At 38.5% G+C, this 23,000-nt stretch overlaps 1 protein-coding gene across 4 annotated transcripts in view; it reads right to left on the reverse strand.

The window, feature by feature from the left end:
- Kap3 (kinesin associated protein 3) overlaps positions 1-14,953 on the reverse strand; it is a 154,334-nt gene extending 139,381 nt beyond the window's left edge. For 3 of the 4 annotated variants that reach the window (XM_067784461.1, XM_067784460.1, XM_067784463.1), the window contains exons 1-2: positions 12,322-12,734; positions 5,273-5,393 (exon numbers count right to left, since the gene is read on the reverse strand). In XM_067784461.1, the coding sequence (XP_067640562.1) occupies positions 5,273-5,393; positions 12,322-12,653 (453 nt within the window). In that variant the 5' untranslated portion in view covers positions 12,654-12,734. Of the gene's footprint in view, positions 1-5,272; positions 5,394-12,321; positions 12,735-14,838 lie in introns of those variants that run through there. The other variant, XM_067784465.1, reaches the window with a different exon arrangement.
- Positions 14,954-23,000: the final 8,047 nt, after the last annotated feature.

The following is a 23,000-nucleotide window of genomic DNA, read 5'->3' on the forward strand; positions in this document are numbered from 1 at the left end:
TTTTCAGGAAGAAAAAAGCAGAGACAGAAAGGCGTGAGTGCGAGGAGCTTGAGCTGCTAGCCACCAGGAATAACGCCCAAAAATTTTACCAAAAAATTCGGCGACGGACGGAAGATTTTAAGACCGGGGCAAACTCTTGTAACAACGAAAACGGCGCCCTTGTAACTGATGTCCAGAGAGTACTTAAATTATGGAGGGAACACTTCTCTGCTCTCCTAAATGGAGACAGCGATTTACCGCACAGTGATGACGAACCCGATCCCGCAATCGTTGATGATGGAATAAATGTCCCCCACCCAATTATGGCGCGGAGCTATTCAAATACGGCGGCGCGAAGTTGATAAGGCACATGCATCAGCTTCTTTGCAAAATATGGTGGGACGAGTGCATGCCCGACGATTGGAATCTAAGTGTTCATTGCCCAGTCCACAAGAAAGGGGAAACTGCAAACTGCGCCAACTATTGCGGAATCAGCCTTCTTAATATTACATATAAGGTCCTGTAAAGTGTATTGTGCGAAAGATTGAAGCCCATCGTGAATCGGCTGATTGGACCTTATCAGTGCGGCTTCAGACCTAGTAAATCTACCATCGACCAGTTTTTCACAATGCGCCACATCTTGGAAAAAAATCGCGAGAAAAGAATCGACACACATCACCTCTTCGTCGATTTTAAAGCCGCCTTCGACAGCATGAAAAGGAGCTGCCTATATGCCGCTATGTCTGAATTTGATTTCCCCGCAAAACTTACTAGCTGCAGAACTTAACCGCTCTGGAATAATATTCTATAAAAGCGTGCAATTACTGGCATATGCTGATGACATTGATATCATCGGCCTAAACACCCGCGCCTCTAGTTCAGCTTACTCCAAACTGGAAAAAGAAGCGGTAAAGATGGGTTTGATGGTGAATGAGGACACAGCGAAGTACCTGCTGTCGTCGAGCAAAGAGTCAGCGCATATGCGCGTTGGCAACCACGCTACTGTTGGCAGCCATAATTTCGAAATATTATTATTATTTGGCCATGTCCGCCTGTCTGTTCGGAGGCAAACTATTTCATCAATTTTTTGGATATCTTCATGAAATTTGGTGAGCGGGTATATATTGGTGCGAGATTAGACAATTGTCGGAACCGACCGGATCCAACCATTATGGTATATATTCTTTGCCGATCTTTGGCCATCCCTCTACACAAAATTAGCTTTAAACGCTTACGAGCCGATCATGCGTCACAGCTTGGCTAGCCTGATCAGTCCTCACTGAAGAGGCGAGAAGTCTCTGCTCATTCTCAGACCAGATTTTTAATTGAGATTGCACCCTGTGAAATCCATACATCAGCAAACTCCAAAAAGTGTGGGGGACTACTGGCCCGGCATGCTTGTGGCGACAGCGAACCCAGTGATCAGTGATCAGGTTTTAGGAGGGAGAAAAAGGTCGCCGCTCGTACTCGCAAGCACCTACAACAACAACAGGCGACGTTTTGGAATGACGCCGGTGTGTGTAAGGCGAGACATCCTCATCAAAGACACAAAAAATAATAATATCACAAATAAAAAATATTTTTGATTTGTATGCCGAGTCAAATAAAAAACAAAAAATTTTTAAAAAAATTTGTTTCAAATAAAAATACATTTCATTTGTGGATGCGTGATTCATTCGGACCAAAACCACGCAAACCTGGCAGATATTGAAATCTTTGCATGGTATGCATCAAAATTAGCGTCCTCTTCTAAAAATTTCCTGGACTTTCCGATTCCAATAAGAAAAATATAAGTTAAACATAAAAATTTCGAGAAAAATCAATGTTTTGGTAGGAATTTCAAAAATTATAAAATTTTTGGGAATCTTTTTGTAGTCACAGCTCTAGGTCATATTAATATAATTTGACAATTTGACAAGGTTTCTTAATATTGAAGCTATTGTGGGAAAATTTATGATTTCTAGTGGATCACGCTAATATGCAAATGACTGTGAATGTATTTGCCAACAACCACCAAAGATTACTTTGCACTTATAAAAACCTCTGTGTTGTTAATAAATTTTAAGCTAGAAATTTTGCGTTTTGGTTATTTACCATATATTTCGGGTCATTACACATTGGAACACAAGAGGTCAAACAAAGATTAATGAAGTATTACAAACTTATTACGGTTTTTGACGCGGAGAATATTTCTCAAATAATATGTGCACAGTTTCTCTGGGACCACATCGGCGTCCCGTGCTGTAACTCAGAAATGAATGAGCCCACGAATAAATATTTCAGGAAAATATAAGTTAAAATAAAGTGGGTCTTAGTTCTATAGGTGGACGCCTTTTCGAGATATCGCCATAAGTCTATAATGTGTTTGTACGATATGGGTATCAAATTGAAGGTATTAATGACGGTTTTAAAAGGGAGTGCCACTTAGTTGCATATGTGAAGGTGTTTTCGAGATATCGACCAAAATGTGGACCAGGGTGACCCAGAACATCATCTGTCCGGTACCGCTAATTTAGTTATATATATATATAATACCACGAACAGTATTCCTGCCGTGATTCCAAGGGATTTTGATTTCGCCCTGCATAACTTTTTCATTTTCTTCTACTTAATATGGTAGGTGTCACACCCATTTTACAAAGTTTTCTCTAAAGTTATATTTTGCGTCAAAAAACCAATCCAATCACCATGTTTCATCCCTTTTTTCGTATTTGGTATAGAATTATGGCATTTTTTTCATATTTCCAAATTTTCGATATCGAAAAAGTGGGCGTGGTCATAATCTGATTTCGCCCATTTTTAATACCAAGATAAAGTGAGTTCAGATAAGTACGTGAACTAAGTTTAGTAAAGATATATCGATTTCTGCTCAAGCTATCGTGTTAACGGCCGAGCGGAAGGACCGACGGTCGACTGTGTATAAAAAATGGGCGTGGATTCAACCGATTTCGCCCATTTTCACATAAACCAGTTATCGTCGTAGATGCTATGCCCTTACCAAATTTCACAAGGATTTGTAAATTTTTGTTCGACTTATGGCATTAAACGTATTCTAGACAAATTAAATGGAAAAGGGCGGAGCCACGCCTATTTTGACAATTTCTTTTATTTTTGTATTTTGTTGCACCATATCATTACTGGAGTTGAATGTTGACATAATTTACTTATATACTGTAAATATATTAAATTTTTTGTTAAAATTTGACTCTTAAAATTTTTTTCGTCATTCGATTTTGCAAATTTTTATTTACAACACTTATAGTAATCGGAGTGACGTTCCTGCCAAATTTCATCATGATATTTTCAACGACTGCCAGCTTGCAAAACTTTAAAATTACCTTCTTTTAAGAGTGGGCGGTGCCACGCCCATTGTCCAATATTTTACTAATTTTATAGTTTGCGTCATAAGATCAATCCACCTAGCATGTTTCATCGCTTTATCCGTCTTTGGTAATGAATTATCGCACTTTTTCGGTGTTTTCGAAATTTTTGATATCGAAAAAGTGGGCGTGGTTATAGTCCCATTTCGTTCATTATAAATAGCTATCTGAGATGAGTGCCCAGGGACTTACATACCAAATTTCATTACTCAAGTTATCGTGTTCACGGACAGACAGACGGACCGACGGACATGGCTAAATGAATTTCTTTTTTCGCCCAGAACATTTTGATGTATAGAATTTTATATCTATCTCGATTATTTTATGCCGTTACGGGTCGCCGTTATGCGAGCAAAACTAATATACTCTGTGAGCTCTGCTCAGCTGAGTATAAAAATATAATTAGCAAAGGGAATAAACTGGCATACACGTTTGAGGGTTTTAGCCTCAGCTTATGAAATGACTTGCGACTTTGAAAGAATGTTCCCAACAGACGTAAAGCCTAGTGCTCATCCCGCCTTCCGACGGCGGAGTACTTCACGGTAGTACTGGGATGAATAGTAGGATGACGGTAGGTTGTTTAGTGCGATTAAAATCACACACCGACTTTGAGTCTTTCGATGCTTCCTCCACTAAAAAAAAAAAAAATCTTCACGAAACCAACTAATGTTAGCTCTCTGAACTCTTTCTTTAATTATTGCGGATACTTAAGTACATTATTATGCTCCAGGCTTGTACCGAGCTTGTAGTCGCAAGTTTGGTTATAAATGAGCTAAAGTTTAAGCCGTTTGTGTTTTGCCGGGTTTTTCAAAGCGCGCTTAAATTTAAGTTAAAGTTAAACCATGCCATATTGACCGCTTGAATTGTGATGAGTAACTATTGGTATGGTTTTAACGTGAGTACCTACCTTAAGGTCCAACACCTCACAGTGTCAAAAGACAACGGATATAATTGCATGATCAGTGACCGAACAATCGGCTCCATTTTGCATGCCCAAACCCTTCGTAGCCGAATCATTGGTATCAAGTTAGCTTGTAAACAATTTTAATACAAGTATAAAGGGATGTAAACCACGTTTTCTAAGCACCAGGTTATAATGCATCACATTTAGTGGATGTAATTACAAGGTTTCGAATCAAATTAAAGTGTCCGGTAGAATAAGTGGATTTCACAGTTAAAAAGAAAAAGAAAAAATGTTTACTTTGTGGGCCAAAAGGCGAACTACCCACTTTATTGCCAACTTTCCAACGAAGAAAAACGCATTCCTCCGAAGAGAATGCTTTATAGTCTACTTCTAAGACTGAAGTGACCGCAGTACTCTGAGGAGAATGCTTCATTACCAACTTCAACTTCGTTAAAAAAATATTAATGTAAGGCGCGATAACCTAAGAAGAGATTTAAGGCCGAGCTTCTCTTCCAATTTGCGTCGTGCTCCTCTTGATTTTTTCCTACAAATTGGCTTCCTTACTTCGTTAAGTATACTAAGTTTTTATTGACGGGATAGGGTCACTGCTCCCTTTCGAATTATCACCCCTCAGAATGGATAGCTTTTTTTTTTTTGTTTTTTTGGTATTTTGTTCGCCTTTTACGAACGGTATGCCCACAGCGAGCATATTCTAACGCCTTAACCGCACAGGGGATTGTGATGAGCAGTAAAATTTTATGCAAAAGCTAAAGTGTCCAGGTTACACTCTAGAAAACTTATAATAAACTTTGAACTCACACTGAAAAACGGAGCCTTATTGTATTTTCTACAATACTCAATACTTTTGAATTTTTGCTATCTGTAAGTTCTCAAAGCTCCTTGAATAACTACAGAAAATGACCTTGACATTCATAAACGTTTTATAAATTTTGTTTTGGCCTAAACTTGTTGTTTGTCATGTTTTTTATACATTAAATATTCAACTAACCTTCCTCTCCTCAATCATTGGATTGCTCGATTGCTCTCCAAATACCGTCGCTTCCAGTTGATAGTTGACAATTAATGCCTTATCCGTTGGATGTGGTTCAATTGTGCCGCCTTTCCAACGTCTGCGCGATAATAAACGTTTAATTATTTCGAAATTATGATGTTTTTTATATTAATGAATTTTGTGATGTAATAACATTTATAGATAATAGCAAAATTAAACTTTTTACTTTTACGTGTAACATATGTATGTATACTTGATATAACTTAATTATGTACATATGTATGTATGAATCTTAAATAATATAAAATCAAAAATTGCTCAGCAGGTTATTGAAAAACGTTCGTAATGCAGCAAAAAATTTTTTTTAAATACAAATATTTCAATGCTCATCATTAAGCAAGTAAAAGTGGTTAAATGGGTTTTTGTTGTTGTTGATTTTTAGTTGCAAAAGTTTAATTTTCTTTAAAGTTGATAGAGCATATCTTTTTATTGTCTTTTATTTTTTATTTATTTGTACTTCACTTTTTTGATTTCGGAAGAAAATCCGTTAGGCGGCGCACGGATCGAAATAATTAGATAAGAATTTGAAAATCTTCAAACTAGCTTTTAAGTAACTTCTCGATGAGCTAGAGACTTGAAATTTCAAACTTTTTCAAACTTAATTCAGAGGTTGATGACAGCCGATGACAGGATACAAAAAGATTCGCTAGGGGGCGCACGGGATAAGATATTTAGAAAAATCATACGAAACGGAGGGAATTTCGGGATTGATTTTTATGTAAGTTCTCATTGAGCTACAACTGTAAAACTTCACAGATAGGATAAGACGCCGACAAAATTTAAGAATAAATAAAAAAAAAAATTTTAGAAAAGGAGAAAAAAATGCCGTTAGGTGGCGCACGGATCGAAAAAATTAGATAATAATTTGGAAATTTGAAACCGGATTTTAAGTAACTTCTCGATGAGCTAGAGGCTAAAAATTTAGAGCTTAATTCAGAGGTCGATGACAGCCGATGACAGAATAGAAAAAGTATCGCTAGGGGGCGCACGGACTGAGATATTTAGAAAAATCAAACGGAACGGAGGGAATTTTGCGATTGATTTTTATGTAAGTTCTCATTGAGCTACAAGCGTAAAACTTAACAGATAGGTTAAGACACGGAGGAAATGTAAGAAAAGGAGAAAATAAAAATAAAATCAAAAAAATTTAAGCACTTCCTTTATATAAATGGACAAAAATCAGCGAAAAATGCCTCCTTATATAAAGACATATTCTTGCTAAACTTTGATTTTTAAATTTTGACACAGAAATTGCAAAAATATTCATTAGAAGTAAAAATATAAAGGTGGAGCGCAATTGACTGACTAATGATATCTCCTTTCCTACCAACTTTTCAATCCAAGTAATGTGCGCTCCACTTTTATAATTTTACTTTTCATACATATTTTTGCAATTTCTATGTCAAAATTTAAAAATCAAAGTTTAGCAAGAATATGTCTTTATATAAGGAGACATTTTTCGCTGATTTTTGCCATTTATATAAAGGAAGTGCTTGAAATTTTTTTATTTTACTTTTATTTATTTATTTGTACTCCACTTTTTTGATTTCTTTCGTTATTTATATTATTTTTGCCCGATTCAATGTTCCTCGCGTTCGGTTGTGCAATAAAATCAAAATAACAAACTGAAGAAATCGCAAGGTTCTGCTTTGCCAATTAGGTACCAGGCGCCCTATTCAGTAACTGTGAGTTTTAAAATGTACACTTTTTCTTCATATAATTTGTATGAAAGAAAAATGTACATTTCAAAAATCATAGTTACTGAATAGGGCCTCAGGACTTTTGTTATAGAATAACTCCGTTCTCTTGGTAAATACTAAAAGTTTTCTCTGGCAACTCTGAGGGCAGGGCTTGAATACAGAACGTGCCATTTCTTCCTGCAGCTCGCATTTCCTACATCTGCTGTTACTGGCGAGCCCTAACGAGTGCAGTGAGTAAAAAGTAATGGCAACAAAAGCTTTGTACTAAGGATGCGCAATACAAAGTTTTATAGCTAAACAGCTTTACCAACCTAATTGCTAACAACAACTACGCGAAGTGAATCCTTTTACAAATATGAATGTATCGTACGCAAACATAGCACGCGAGGCTTTGGCGACCTCAATTTCTTCATAGACATAAGGCGTGGGGGCGGAAGATCCGGAAAGGCTCTATGTCTCGAACGTTTGGAATCTATATCCGGCAAAGGACCATAAACATCGATAACCCAACACAAAATATTCGGGTACTGTCTTTATAGCTGATCTGTCTTCATTTTAAGTGATTAAACACACCGTTTATATACCTATCACATGAGTGATGGATGGCCCCACCTTTGTTACTGCAGTTAGAGAAGAGGTTTTGAGTTTGACGTTTGTCTTTAGAGGCGCATACATTACATCACAATACGTCTTGTCAAGGAAGTACAGATGAACCAACTAGTAATTGTATGGTTGTAAGCGATCATACCTATCATTACTCCTGGGCACTAAAATCTAAAGGTGGTAAGGGAAATCTTCGTGGTACACGCAAGCACTTAATGACCTTGGAAGGGAAGCTAGACTGGTAGCCTTTCAAGAAGGGGTTATTAATTTTGAAATCGGAAAATCCGAAACGAATGAGTAAACCTTTTCCAAGGCGTATAGAAGACGCTCACAAATACACACTTGAGGGATCCTGCTACATTGAGGAAATCGTTCCCCGGATGTCCCAATTGTGTAGGTACCTGTTTCATTGCCGCCAATTTTCGTCCTAGGGGGAATAGCATCCATCCTCCTTAGCGAGAACCAGTTTCCTGGCTGTCCCAATTGATGAGGTATCTGCTTCATTGCAGCCAATTTCCGGCTTAAGGGGAATGGCATCCATTATCCTTAGCGAAAGCCCATTTATATGATTTTATGCATTAACTTTTTAAAGGATCTGTGGCTAGATGGCATACATTTTTCTTAACTTGAAATATCTTTAAATATTTCCTCCAGTTTGCTAGATCTTACTTACGCCAACTGGCTGAGGTTTTGCTATGTTCTCAACTTTTGGAATATGCACAAAGTCAACATTATTGCAAAGACGGAGAAAATCTTTCACGTCCATTCCAAAATATTTTCACGAATCAAGCGGTTCTCGTTGGTTTTAAAACGCTGGAAGAGCTGATCGATTTTTATGTAAGAAGTAGGATTTATAGAGTTTGGTTTTTGGCATCTATACACGCCTATTGCCATTAGGTTTTAAAATCGGAAAAGTTGTGAATCGAAAGGAAAACTTGTGCTAGGCGTTTTTCTTGTTATGGCGGGAGCCCTTTAAATTATCCTGCCTGAGGCCATTGAAAAGGCCCTACTTACTTGCACTGCGAGTCAAATCGCCTCTGGGGGAGACAACAATTCAGAGAAAGGAGAGACAGGGCGATAATCTTATTTCCCATATTTTGGGCCGTAGTTCTGAACGACTTGCTCTAAGTCGTGGCCTATACTGATGACCTGACAACCCTAAGTCACGGCGAGATTTCTGAATGCATTGGATGCGTTTTATTCCTTACTTAATTAATTTGCGCTTAACCGTTTAAACGGTTATGGCCGTCCAAGAAGGCACGCCAGTCCTTCGGTCTGCCAACCGGCGCCAATTGGTCACACCAAGGGAGTTTAAATCGTTTTCCACCTGGTCCTTTCAGCGGAGTGGGGGCCGCCCTCTACCTCTGCTTCCATAGGCGGGTTCCGATAGAAACACTTTCTTGGCCGGAGCGTCATCTTCCATTCGCATAACATGGCCTAGCCAGCGTAGCCGCTGCGTTTTAATTCGCTTGACTATGTTGATGTCTGCGTAAAGATTGTACAGCTCATCTTTAAATCTTCTTCGGTACTCGCCATCGCCAACGCGTAGAGGTCCATAAATCTTTCGAAGAACTTTTCTCTCGAACACTCCCAGAGCTGCTTCATCCTATGTTGTCATGGTCCATGTTTCTGCACCATATAGCAGTACGGCTACGATAAGTGACTTGTAGAGTCATCAATGTTTCTTCTGGTGTTCCTCAGGGCAGCCATCTTGGTCCGATTCTGTTCTTGTTGTTCATAAACGATATATCTGGTACAATTAAATACTCAAAAATCTTGATGTACGCAGACGATGTAAAACTTTTCAAATCATGTGCCTCGGTTGAGGAACATTCCTTGCTTCAAATGGATTTAAATCACTTGGTTACCTGGTGCAATGTAAATTATATGCCGCTCAATCTCAAAAAATGTAAATTCATGTGTTTTTCTCGGAGAGTTTAGCCACCAGCTTCATATACAATTAACAACTATAGTCTAGAAACTGTAAATAATTTTATTGACTTGGGAGTCATGATGGATTCCAAACTTAGTTTCAATCTTCATATTAATGCTACAGTGAATAAAGGCAAAGGTGTTTTTGCATTTGTTAAACGGTGGTCAAAAGAATTTAACGACCCTTACATAACTAAAGCACTTTTTACAACATTAGTTAGGCCAATATTAGAATACGGCTCGATAATTTGGAATCCGCGTTATCAAGTCCATGCAGACAGTCTCGAATCAATACAAAAACAATTTTTACTATTTGCCTTAAGAAATTTCCAATGGGACTCTTTAACTAATCTTCCACCTTATACTAATCGATTAAAGCTTATCAATCTTCCAACTCTTGCTAGTCGAAGGGAAATGCTTGGTGTGATATTTATGACAAAACTTTTAAATGGATCAATTTCGAGCCCATTCCTTCTGAATGAAGTGAACTTTTGCGTTCCCTCTCGGACATCGAGACACTTCAAACCTCTTCTGCTGAAACAATGTAGAACGAATTTCGAACAAAATGAACCTTTTCGGCGTTTATGCCAAGATTATAACTCTCACTCAAACACATTTGATAGCTCGGACTCCCTTTTTTCTATAAAAAAGATTGTTCTCACCTCTCTAAATTAATGTATAATACGTTTGCTTCTGTTCTCTTTAAGTATTACGCTTGGCTGATGAAATTTCTTCTGTAGCTGAGCAGTCTCAGATCGTGACGCTTGACAAACCGCTGCCCATCAAAGACTCGGCAAAAATAGAGCATGATTATCGTTTGCCGAGAGAGGACTTTACTTTTCAATTGCCTACGTAGTCGAAAGTAGATTTATTGGTAAGAGTGATTCTTCGCTGGATTTCAGAACTGATGTTGTTCTTAGTGTTTGCTCAACGAATAAACTCAAAAGCCCTATAAGAAACCAGGACCTATGTTACAAAATAACTCTGTCCTCTTGGCACATACTATAAACTTTCTAGGACCAATGCTACTTGCTGCTTCTAGATCTGATAGCTGTGTCACTCCTAATAGCTGGTACCTTAGCCTTGCGAGCGCAGGACACTAGCACAAAACGTGCTCGATCGTTTCCTCCTCCAACTTGAAGTTCCTACATCTGCTATAACAGATAAAGACAAAGTCTTCATGGCTCACTCGATCTTGGCCTCAGTCACTGAGTTCCACACTAACTGCTCCGTGATCGAAGTGTTAAAGTTGTCTGCTGGCTTTTCTACATCGCCGCCTGATGGGAAACGTGCGTCGAGAAGCGCTTCAAGGGTTCTTCACTACTACGTGGCCATTCCCCGTTCCCTTTGTTAATTCCAGGACTACATTTCCCCTAGCTAGGACTTTCCTTGACCGCGCTGGACTACTCGATGTCCATGAGGCTTGTTGTTGTTGTTGTTGTATTAACAATAAAGACTCTATCCGAATGTTTTGGAGAGTGTTATTATGTTGTTGGCTCTTTGCCGAATATGGAACCAGTACGTTCCGGTAACAAAGCACTATTTGAGTACTAGCAGGACCATCTCGGGAACGATTAACATGTGAAACCTTCTAGGCAATCCCGTCCCCCATCCCTTACTTGCTTGCGGAACTTGGGGTCGCCAGAGCCCTACGGCGAAATATGTGTATCATACATTCATATTTGTAACAGGATTCCCTCGCGGAGGTCATGTTGATAATTGGGTTGCGGAAGCTATGAAGCTATACAGCTTTGTATTGCGCTTATAAGCCCCTTGAATGAGCCTCTGTTCGCTTTACGGATTTCGCGCTTGTACAGCTTCAACAGATCTCTTTACTCATCCCCGCACGCTTCGCTTTCCGAGATCTTTGCCAGCTTAAACATTTCTTTTACATGTCTTCCAAGAAGACTCAACTCCACTATGGCTTTGCTTTTCCTCTGAATCTTGTTAGTGGACAAGCTCTGTTGTGCGGTCCATTGGAAGTTAATAAAAAATCGACTACAGGCTTCCCCAATGTTGTACTAAAATTCGCGGATAAATATGAAACCGACCATATTTAAAGGAAGTAAAATTCGCGGTTTCCCCTAACTTGACCTCAATGAAAGATGGAAAATCTTAATTTATTGGAACTACCCTAGCATACATATGTACAGATATAAAATCGTATGATAGGAATTTTCGCGTGTTGGTCGGCGGCAGTCGGAAAACACGGTGGAAGTGGAAAATCGATAATGCTGACACACGCATGCACACATACACACACACAACCTGGCTGCAAAGTCAGGCGCTGGGAAAATGATGGTCGTCAGCAGCCTGAACCTTTTCTAAATTGATTTGTTTTTGGTTTGCGTTTATCGTTAGTCATACTTTTACTTTTTTCACTGTGTATATATGTAAATATGTTTGTATGTATATATGTGTAGATGTGCACATTTAAAAAAATTCAATTCAATATTATTAATTTATGGAGCTTTTGGACTGCGCTGTTTAACGTCATTCGATTTTAGATGAGGCCACTTTGGTATTTTATTTGAGGCGTATGACCCACCCCCCAAACGGGGCATTGTTTAACGTACGCAAATGGACAGCTCATTTTTCACTGCTTTTCTGTGTGTACATACATATAATATTTTCCTTTTTCTTCTTCTTTTCTTTGTAGCACACCTTTTTTGCACTTTATGCATTTATAATTTTTTTCTTTATTTATAATTATTATTTAACTCTTTTTTTTTTTGTTTTCTTTGCACTCACTTTTTTATAAATTTTGCATCGTCGCTTGTTTGCATTTTTTCACCAGTTGTTGTTGTTGTAAATTTTCTATATGTTGCAGACGCTACCGGGATGCGTTGCTGTCGATATTTTTTATGAACAATAGATTTTGCTTTTTCTTGCAGTTGTTGTTGTTTTGGGTTTTGTTGCAAATTCACGTTTGATTGCAATTGCAATATTTGTTGTTGTTGTTTCTGCTGTTGCAATTGTAAATCGCCGGCAATTGCATTAATTATATAATAAATATAATGTAAAACAAATAGAATTAGAGTTAGGCCCGCGATTATTTGAAAGAACAACAACACAAATGGCATACGCGACACAGCGACGCAGACGACCGTGTGTCGATAGTCGATTTGCCAATACCGCGACGACAAAAACGTCCAAACGCTTGCTCCTCTCAATTCGTTCTGACAGCTAGCTTACTGCCGAACTGTTTGTCGATTGCTACTATGGTGCTGGTGGGTTGGATTGCTTGCCTGCCCGTCACCCGTGGATGGTTGGTTGGTTGCTAATGTTGTGATAGTTGTTGCTGTTGGTGATGTTGATAATGACGATGACGATTTAGATGGTGATGATGACGAGGGTTTCTACTGCTGTCTGTTGGTGATATATTAGTTTGCACAGTGTGTGAATGTTGTGAAAGTTGTAGTTAAAAATTTGATAGCAACAAATTTGATGAAGACAAAGCTAGAAAATTCAAGTTCTTTCCCAGCCAGCATTTTTTGAAAATTTTGATAAAAAAATATTTAAATATCATACCCCAGATGATTAAAAACGTTCAAATTTAAAAGCATTTTCTGTTCGAAAATTAACGTATCGTCGGGAGAAAAATTTACCATAAATGTGATCATTCTTGAATAATCATTTATGGTTCCTATTTCGAAACGCTTTTTATTCATATTTGATATCATTGTAAAATTGGGCTTTAATAGTTTTAGAGTAATATTTGACTGCTTTTCACAGTCATTTTCTGATCATATTCGTGAATATATTTCAATCGTTTTGAATGCCATTATAATGCATTTATTCTTCATATCTCATTCAAAATAGGATACTACATAATAATCTTATTTCATCAGGGGAAGAAAGCATGCGAAAGTGAGCTATTTGAACCACAGCTAACTCGCAAACAAACTTGACCGATATACACCTGCGACTACAACATCCAACATTATCTACTACCCACTCAGCATTTAGATGATACAATTTTGAATTTCCTTACATATAAATACAATTTGATTACTCTTTCTGACTAAATAATGAGTTATCATACAATTGAACAAAAGAAATAATCAAATATGAATACTTTTGATGATCAGAAACTGAAAATCATTTTTCGATCACTTTTTGGAATCATTTTTGAAGTCCATTGACGATTAAATTTTTATATTTCTTAAAAAACAACAAAAGGAATAATAAAATATGCTTACCTTTGATGATCAGAAACTGAATAGGTTTTTCAATCACATTTTGGAGTTATATTTGAATCAAATGTGTTTACTTTATGTGATCAAGAATTTGTAATCATTTTTAATTTTGCTTTCTGAATCTTTTATGCATATATTTTTTGACTGAATAATGAATTTTATACTTGTTAAAATTTTACTTTTCAATGAAAATCTAATTTTTTTTAAATACACATATCTTTTCAATCATGAAGCTCAGAAAAAATATATAAAATGTTTATTATTTATACAATTATACATATTCTTCAAGACAAGAAATAATGTAAATGCTGCTCGTGACCGAAGATCTCCCCAACCATTTCCCCACGTTCGGCTTCCCCGAGAACACATAATAGTTGGACAATACAAAGGTTGTGAGCTATTTGAATCCCTGGTAAGTGAAACTATCTTGACATACCTGGATACGGCTTCAACATCCCGTACCGTATCGTATTTTAAGATATTGACGATCATAGCTGATGTTGGATGTTGTATTCGCAGGTGTATATCGATCAAGTTTGTTTGTGAGTGACCTGTGGTTCAAGTAGCTCACTTCCGCATGCTTTCTTCCCCTGATGAAATAAGATTATTATGTAGTATCTTATTTTGAATTATATATGAAGAATGAATGCTTCATAATCGCATTCAAAAATGATTCAAAAATCTCAACCAAAACGACTGAAATATGTTCACAAATATGATCAGAAAATGACTGTGAAAAGCAGTCAAATAATACTATAAAACAATTGTAGCTCAATTTTACAATGATATCAATTATGAATAAAAAGCGTTTCGAAATATGAATCATAAATGGTTATTCAAGAATAACCACATTTATGGTATATTTTTCTCCCGACGATGCAGTTTTCGAACAGAAAATGCTTTTAAATCTGAACGTTTTTAATCATCTTGGGGTATGATATTTGAATATTCTTTGATCAAAATTTTCAAAAAATGCTGGCTGGGTATGATCGTCAATATCTTAAAATACAATACGGTACGGGATGTTGAAGACATATCCAGGTACATATGTCAAGAGAGTTTCACTTACCTGGGGTTCAAATAGCTCACAACCTTTGTATTGTCCAACTATCATGTATTTTCCGGGAAGCCGAAGGCGGAGAAATGGTTGAGGAAATCTTCGGTCACGAGCAGCATTTACATTATTTCTTATCTTGAAGAATAAATAATAAAATTTTTATATATTTTTTCTGAGCTTCATGATTGAAAAAATGTGTGTATGTGAAAAAAATAAGATTTTCATTGAAAAGTAAAATGTTAACAAGTATAAAATTCATTATTCAGTCAACAAATATAGTCAGAAAAGGTTCAGAAAGCTGAATTAAAAATGATTATAAATTTTTGATCACCTAAAGTAAACACATTTAATTCAAATATAATTCCAAAATGTGATTGAAAAACTATATTCAGTTTTTGATCATCAAAGGCAAGCATATTTGGTTATTCCTTTTGTTGTTTTTTATGAAATATTAAAATTTAATCATCAAAGGACTTCAAAAATGATTCCAAAAAGTGATCGAAAAATGATTTTTAGTTTTTCATCATCAAAAGTATTCATATTTGATTATTTCTTTTGTTCAATTGTATGATAACTCATTATTTAGTCAGAAAGCGTAATCAAATTGTATTGATATGCAGGGAAATTCAAAACTGAATCACCTAAATTCTGAGTGGGTTAGATATGATAGAAAACACGAAAACGTTGCTGAAATGATTCTAAAAGCAATACCGAAACCATCCCGAAATGATTCCGAAGAGGGTGGAAGATAGTCCCGGAAAAGCTCCGACAACAATGCCGAAATAGTCGGAAGACCCGTCTAGAAATAGACCCGAAATTATTCCAAAAACAGTTCCAAAACCACAGATACACTGAAATGGTACAGATATATTCCTCAAACTATCCCGAAAAAAGTCTCTGAGGTAGTTCTGAAATAATCGAGACTACCGAAATAAGCCAAAGATAGTCCAGAAATGGTCTGTAATCATCCCAAAACTAGTCCGAAATCATATGGAGACAGCCTGAATATGCTTACTTTTCAAAAATTGCTTAGACTTTGACTTATATGAAAACAATCCCAAAATGCTCGGAAGATAGCTCCGAAATAGCCCGGGAACTATCCCCAAAACAATTCGGAAATGATCCATACATACATCTGAAATGGTCCACATATAATCTCGAAATTATATCGAAACATTTCTGAAAAAGTTTGGATGCGTTTCATAATAAAATTCTGAAGTTGTGTTGCAGTAATCGGAAGAAAGTTTCGAAATGAGCCGGACATAGTCCGAAAATAGTCGGATATCATCTCAAAAATACAATGAAATGATATATTATATATATCACCATTTTACCGAAATAACCCCGAAAACACTCCCGAAATGGTCGAGAGAAGCTCCGAAATAGCTTCGAAATTAAACTAATGATCAAGACTTACACCCGAAATGGTCCAGATATTATCCCGAAATTATTTCGAAAAATTCTGGAAAAGTTCCGATGTGGTGCATAATAAACTTCAGAAGTTGTGTTGCAATAATCGAAAGAGAATCCCGAAATGAGCCGGACATGGTCCGAAAATAGTCAAGAAACGATGTAAAAAACCCCGCAATAGTTTCGATGTAACCCATCTAACAGGTCGGAAGTAATCCTGCAATAATCGAATGAGAAATTGGTCGGAATATTTCGATATCATATCAAAAGCTCCTCGAAGTTAAGATAGTCTCAAATGCTTAGACCTCGACTTGTATGATCTTATTAACGATATAGCCTCGAAAACAGTCCCAAAATGATCGGAATTATCCCGAAAAATCTCGAAATAGTTCCGATATGACTCATGCAAAAACTCAGAAGTACCACAAGAGGGTCCAAAACGACCCGGTAATTGGCCGGAAATGGTACAAATTCATCCCAGAAACATCCCGGCGTCACGATAATGCACAAATACTCCTTACATTCACACCCTTTCGTTTAACTCGCCAAGCCTGATTTGTCATGCCGGTGCAGCGGTCGTATACCTCATTTGGGTTAATATAAAACAGTTCCTTATCTTATTTATTCCATATCGTCTAACCCCTCTATCGGTGCGTATGCGCAGGCAAACATTATTTTTCAGAACGACGCTATGATTCGGATCGCGGCAAGTCGTTATTTCCTGCCCAGTACAGGATATGCTGCAAGTTCGATTATTTCCAAGTCTTGCTCAGCCCATTGATTTTCTTAAAAGCTGAATGATTCCCGACTTAAATATAATATAGGATGACCCACGATATATTTGGCATCCGTATCTTGGTAAATATTGCCCAGGAGATCAACTCTTTTTGTATGCTGTATTGTTGCCAATTCTCTTTAGAGTTTTGCAGCGACTCCCCTGAAAGTCATGTTAGGGCGACGCTTTTATTTCACCTTATCAGTTACTGCTTGCTCTGAAGGATGTAGCACCCGAACAGCAGATTATCTACTAATTCGCAACGCCCCTCGTCCTCCTGGAATTAGCCGCAACATCTGTGTCAGTTCGCTTTGAGTACATCGAGTAACTTATCTTTCTTTGGCTTCTCCGTGGTTCCCCACACCCTCTGTTCCTTCGTATTAGCGGGATTGTTATATTAGCACTAAGCCCTTATTGGGACTATATGCTCTATCTGGCTTGGAGTTCCCGTCGCATAAAATTCTTCGCTATTGCGTCTTCTCTTTGTTTTGTCTTACAGCTCTTACAGAGCTGCACGGGCCGCCTCGCATGCATGAAACCGGACATTCCCCATCTACATTCCCCTTCTTGAATATACATATGTAGGTATATTGCCCTCTCCCGATCGCTGTCGTTTTTCACGCATATGTGCTCTCACCACCTCACGGATTCACGCAAAGCGCGAGCCCTCGTCGTTTAGGTCGACCACGGACTGAACTCACCCTAGCGATTCACGATTCTTTGATAAGGCTCTCTTCCCTGTCACTCTTCTCATGCTTATTATCTTCTATATATTTCATGGAACATATTTGGGTGTACTAATAAATCCGTCATACCTTTTTTCAGGCTCTTTAATTGGCACACGTCAACTGTGCATTGGCGGCGCACTCACCAACCCATCTTTACACACACACGTACATACTTGTAACTGCTCAATTGCTCTCGAACAAAGCACACCATCTAGCTTTCCTATTTAATTGTTTCTATGGTTTTGTTGGCAATTACACCATAGTGTTTAAGATAAAGGGGCGGAGGTGATGGTGGTGGCATTGTTTGTATTCGGGGTGTGCTTTGTGTTTGCGCATTCGCATTCGTTGTGCTTTGGTGGTTTTTCCTTTCATACTGGTATACTATTTTTGTATGATTTGTTTACATATAGACATTTATCGGTTTTGTGTTGGTTATTTATTTTATGTGTGCATTTATTTTGTCTCGTTCGTAACAGATTTTTGACAAGTTGTCAGAGGGCCGGATGGACTGGAAACATTTTGTTGCCAGCATGAGATAATTTTTATGGTTTATGTGTAGTATCGTTATATAGAGTTCGTGGAATGTAAAGCGAAGAAAAAGGTTGAGATATTTTTGATTTAAGCATCCATCTTGTTGATGGTATCAGGGCTTGATGCGGATTTACATAGAACACTTTCACGAGTCAACATGAAAAAAACTGCAGGGCATTTTTATCTTCGACCTTAGTAGAAATTCATAGCGCCCGACCATGTGAGGGAGTGGATTACGCATCTACCCTGTTCCACTTCCTATAAGAGCGGCCTGATATCGGTGACCGAAAACTACCCATTCCTCTAGTCCAATGTGTATGCGAATGATTCATAGCTAGGATCACTCAACAAATAGTAACGAAGAAAAGGATGGCAACAAAAATAGAAGAAAGTCTGATTTGAAAGAGTGCTCTTGGCAGATCCTAAACAAAATAGTGGATTGGAGAAGTGCACGAAACAGAAAGCGAAAGAAACCCCTATTCCAACACCCGGCTTTATTATGAATTGTTCCGCGTTTAGAAGCAGTGTTCCATCAAATCGATCGAGAAAGACATCGCCTGGCAAGGGCCAGTGAGCTGGTTAAAGCAGGTCGCAGGCAGTTCGCAGAGTTCATCTTTGCTGCGAGCAACGACCGATACCTTAACCAGGTCAAGGAGGAAGAGGACTCGGTCAGAAAGAACAGGCAGCGGTTGGCTGAAAACGGAATTCGAGGGGTTGTGAAACGCAATAAACAGCTTTATAGCTTTATTGCTTCCCAAACTCTATTGTCAATCTCACCTACCCGAGGCGAATCCTGTTACAAGCATTAATGTGTTATACACATATTCAGCAGTCGATCCTCTAGCGACCACAAACTCCTCGTGAACCTAGGAGGTGCTGGGGCGGGATGGCCTCCCTACGTACCTTAATGGTGCTTGTTTCTGGAACGTGCCAGATCGGGCAAATTACCACCAAAACCATCGGGTAGTATTTCTACAGCTACGAGAAAAAGATGATTGGCTGAAGGTGACAGGCCAGCTTTTAAATGCTCCAGTACTATTAACTTAAAGAAGACTAGCCGTAAGGATATAAGAATAAAGGGAATAGACAAAGAGAATCGACTCAAGCTTTTGATGAGGCCGTTTTTTATATGGCTAAGGGGATTTGTTCCACTCCAAAAAGCAAGGCACACGTTTTAAGATTGTTGATAGAGCGCTGATCCCGCTGCACTATAGCCTTAGGTATGAATCTTATGTATGGTGAAGTCGGAGGATACATAGCTCTTATTGCAGCGACGGAACCATAAAATAACGCCAAGCGTTTGGAAAGTACTTACCGTATTTCAGTCCGCATCGAAGGGTCAGCTTTATAATATTTATCTGCACCGTAGGAAGAGAGGTCCTAAGAACAATAATCAAAGCATAAAATAGACAAGTAGAAAAGGTACCTAGAAAATCGAAGGTCAACTAGGCGCAGGTCCGCCAGAAGATTTCAGAAGGCTGTTGGATGAAAATAGAGCACCTTTTCATCCACCAGGACGGTAAATGAAAATGGCGCGCTTTTTCATCCACCAGGACGTTGAATGTGTGTCTTATATTTAAGGTACCAAAGTACTTAGCCGATTTCAAAGAAATTTTCAGAATGGGTTCTCGTGTTCACACGGTATTTTTACGGCTGTATACAGTTTTAAAAAAGTGAGCGAGGTACGCTTATAGGCAATATTAATTTTATTTTGCAAAAACGGAGCAGTATGGCTCAAATTAATATTAGGATATACTATGTTCCCTATCAGTAAAAGGTTAAATTCTATATATTTCCGCAATCATTTGAAGCAGGTATCCAATATAAGAAGGGTGTGGGAGAATTAGCGGATGTAGGAGGTGGAGTGGGTGTGAGGGTGGTAGTGAAATTGTGTGTCGGAGGGGGAGTGTTAGTAAGAGTGAGAGTGGGAAAGGGAGTAATAGTGGTAATGGGAATGGAAATGGGTGTGATAGTGGCAGTTGGATTATAAGTGAGAGTGAGTGTGGGAAAGGGAGTGATGTGATAGCAGGAGTGGGAGTGGAGGAAAAAGGGATGAAAAAGAAAGTGATAGGGGGGAGGAGACCATGTTTCAATTGTAGGCAGACCAATTATTGGATAAGATAACATTTGGAAGTTTTCAAATGCAGACATATATCTGCGGTCACAAGCGATAACAGCCTAAGTCGACTTAGGAAATGTGCAGAATGAAAAAGCCTACTACCTATTTTTATACTCAGCTGAGCAGAACTCACAGAGTATATTAATGTTGTTCGCATAACGGTACCCCGTAATGACATAAACTAATCGAGATATATATAGACTTCTATATATTGTGACGAAGATTAGTGACACTAAGTGATACTCACATCACTAGTCTGATGCTAAGTAAATGAAGCCATAACAACAATAAAGCAGTCAGTCACTTGTATCTACATAAACAAATCAATCGTTATGTCTACACATATGTACGTACACGCAGCGGAGAAGAGACGCACAAACACATGCATATATCTTATCTGAGATGCTCCCAAAAGTAGGCAATTATAATTGTGCAAGTATCACCCACATATACACGCGCATATGAGAAGCTATAAACGTAGTAATTTTATAGCTGATAACTAACTAGTAAATTCTAGAAATGGAAGCGCCTAGAAGTATGCGAACGAGAAATCACAGAAGTACTGTGAAGTACTTGTGAAGTATTTTAATAATAGCCATTTTTGCATTATTCAATATTGGAGTTATTTATTCAACAGTTTAGCGATTCGAACGTTAGCACAAGATTTGGAATAAGCGGATAATTCCGAAGATTGCGAATACAACTTGGACATGGCAAAGTGGAGTTAATTGAAGATCCAGCAACTGAAGAAGGAGTTGGAGAGCCGTGGATTGAATACAACCGGCAATAAACTCGAACTTCAGGCACGACTACGAGAGGCTATGGAATTGGAAGGAATTAATGTGGATGAGTATGTCCTGATGTGGAATAATCAACAACAAAAATTGAAGAAAAAAACGAAACATCGCAGACAGTTACTAGCACAGACTTGAACATGATATTGCCTGCAATATCTGCACAAACATCAACAGTAACATCAATGTCGCCGCAAATTGCATCTCAACTGGAATCGCAGGAGACACGCATACCGTCCAAGATTGAAGCACAAGAAACGCGTATAACAGAAATGTCATCACAAATATCCACAAATATGTCTTCACAACTGGAAAAGCAGAAGACATATATGGCATCCCAACTGGAAGAGAAAAAGAAATATATGACATCTCAGTTGGCTGAGCAGTTGAAAGCACAGGAGGGCCGCATATCCTCGCAGCTGGAGGCACAGGAGATAAGGGTAACATCGAAGCTGGAGGCCCAGGATACAAAAATTTTACAGTTTGAGGAAAAAATCGAGACCGAGGTGGATGCTTTGAAAGGACGTATCTGGCAGTTGCAACTAAATCGCCCAGCAGTTCCAACGAGTAATCCAAAGGTAAAAACACCATCCTTTGACGGTTCTGTACCTTTCCAGGTCTTTAAGCTACAGTTTGAGAAGACCGCAGCAGTGAACAACTGGAATGCTGAAGATAAAGTTGCACCTCTATTCGTAGCATTGGAAGGGCCAGCAGCCGAAACCCTACAGACGATTCCCGAAGGAGAGCGGAACAACCGTGAAGCATTAATGGCCGCTGTCAAGAGTCGTTATGGAAGCGAGCATAGAAAACAGATATACCAAATTGAGTTGCAAAACCGTAACCAAAGAGCGAATGAAAATTTGCAGGAGTTTGCCTCGGATGTTGAAAGATTGGCTCATCTCGCAAATGCGGACGCACCCGTGGAATACACCGTGAGGGTAAAAATCCAGAATTTTATAAATGGCATACGGGACGTGGAAACGAAGCGAAGTTGACATTTGCTGAAACGGTATCACATACTCTGATTCAAGAAACAGCGTCGCTTCTGTGTAAGCCAGTTTTCAAAGCACGCCGTGTGGAAGTAGAAAGGCCAGAGTGGGTAGACGCAATTTTAGAAGCTTTAAAAGGAACGCAACAGTAGAATAATGGTGCAATCAAATGTTTCAAGTGCGGTAACCCAGGTCACATTGCTCGTCATTGCAGCACCGGTCCTGGTATTTCCAACTTGGGTGGCCGTAAACGCAAAGCTGGAGGAGATAAGCAAGAGCAGCGAGTCAGCTGTAAAGATCGAGAAATTGCCCCAGATATTGAATGTCCTGTGATATCTATCTCGCTGATCGGAAGGAAATCGAGTAGTCTTACCGTCAGGGGAAATGTGGATGGCAAAGAACGTGTACTGATTGTAGATACGGGCGCATCTCATTCCTTGATTTCGTATACAGGAGAGTAAAGCCATTACCTGGAGCAAGATTGCGTACGGTCACTGACGAGTATAACCAAGTCCTGGGAGAAGTGATCTGTGAAGCCTTAATTGGGAAGGTCATGGTTCTAAACAAATCCGTTGTAGCGGAGATTATTGATGAAGTCATATTGGGAGTGGACTTCTTAGTTGGCCATGATATCAGCATCGACATGCAGACAAGGATTATGCGTTATAAGAACCAGGATATAGCACTTAACTTCAGTTTGGAGAAAGGGCTCAGTAGTAATCGAGTACTGGCTGAGAAGACTCGACAAAGACCACGAAAGTCAAAGACAAAGGTTGATGGATCGAATGGGCCAAATAAAACGAAATCGAAAGTACCTGCGAGAGAAAC

This window comes from Eurosta solidaginis, chromosome 4 (genome assembly GCF_040869045.1).
Source record: "Eurosta solidaginis isolate ZX-2024a chromosome 4, ASM4086904v1, whole genome shotgun sequence".
Lineage (NCBI taxonomy): Eukaryota > Metazoa > Arthropoda > Insecta > Diptera > Tephritidae > Eurosta > Eurosta solidaginis.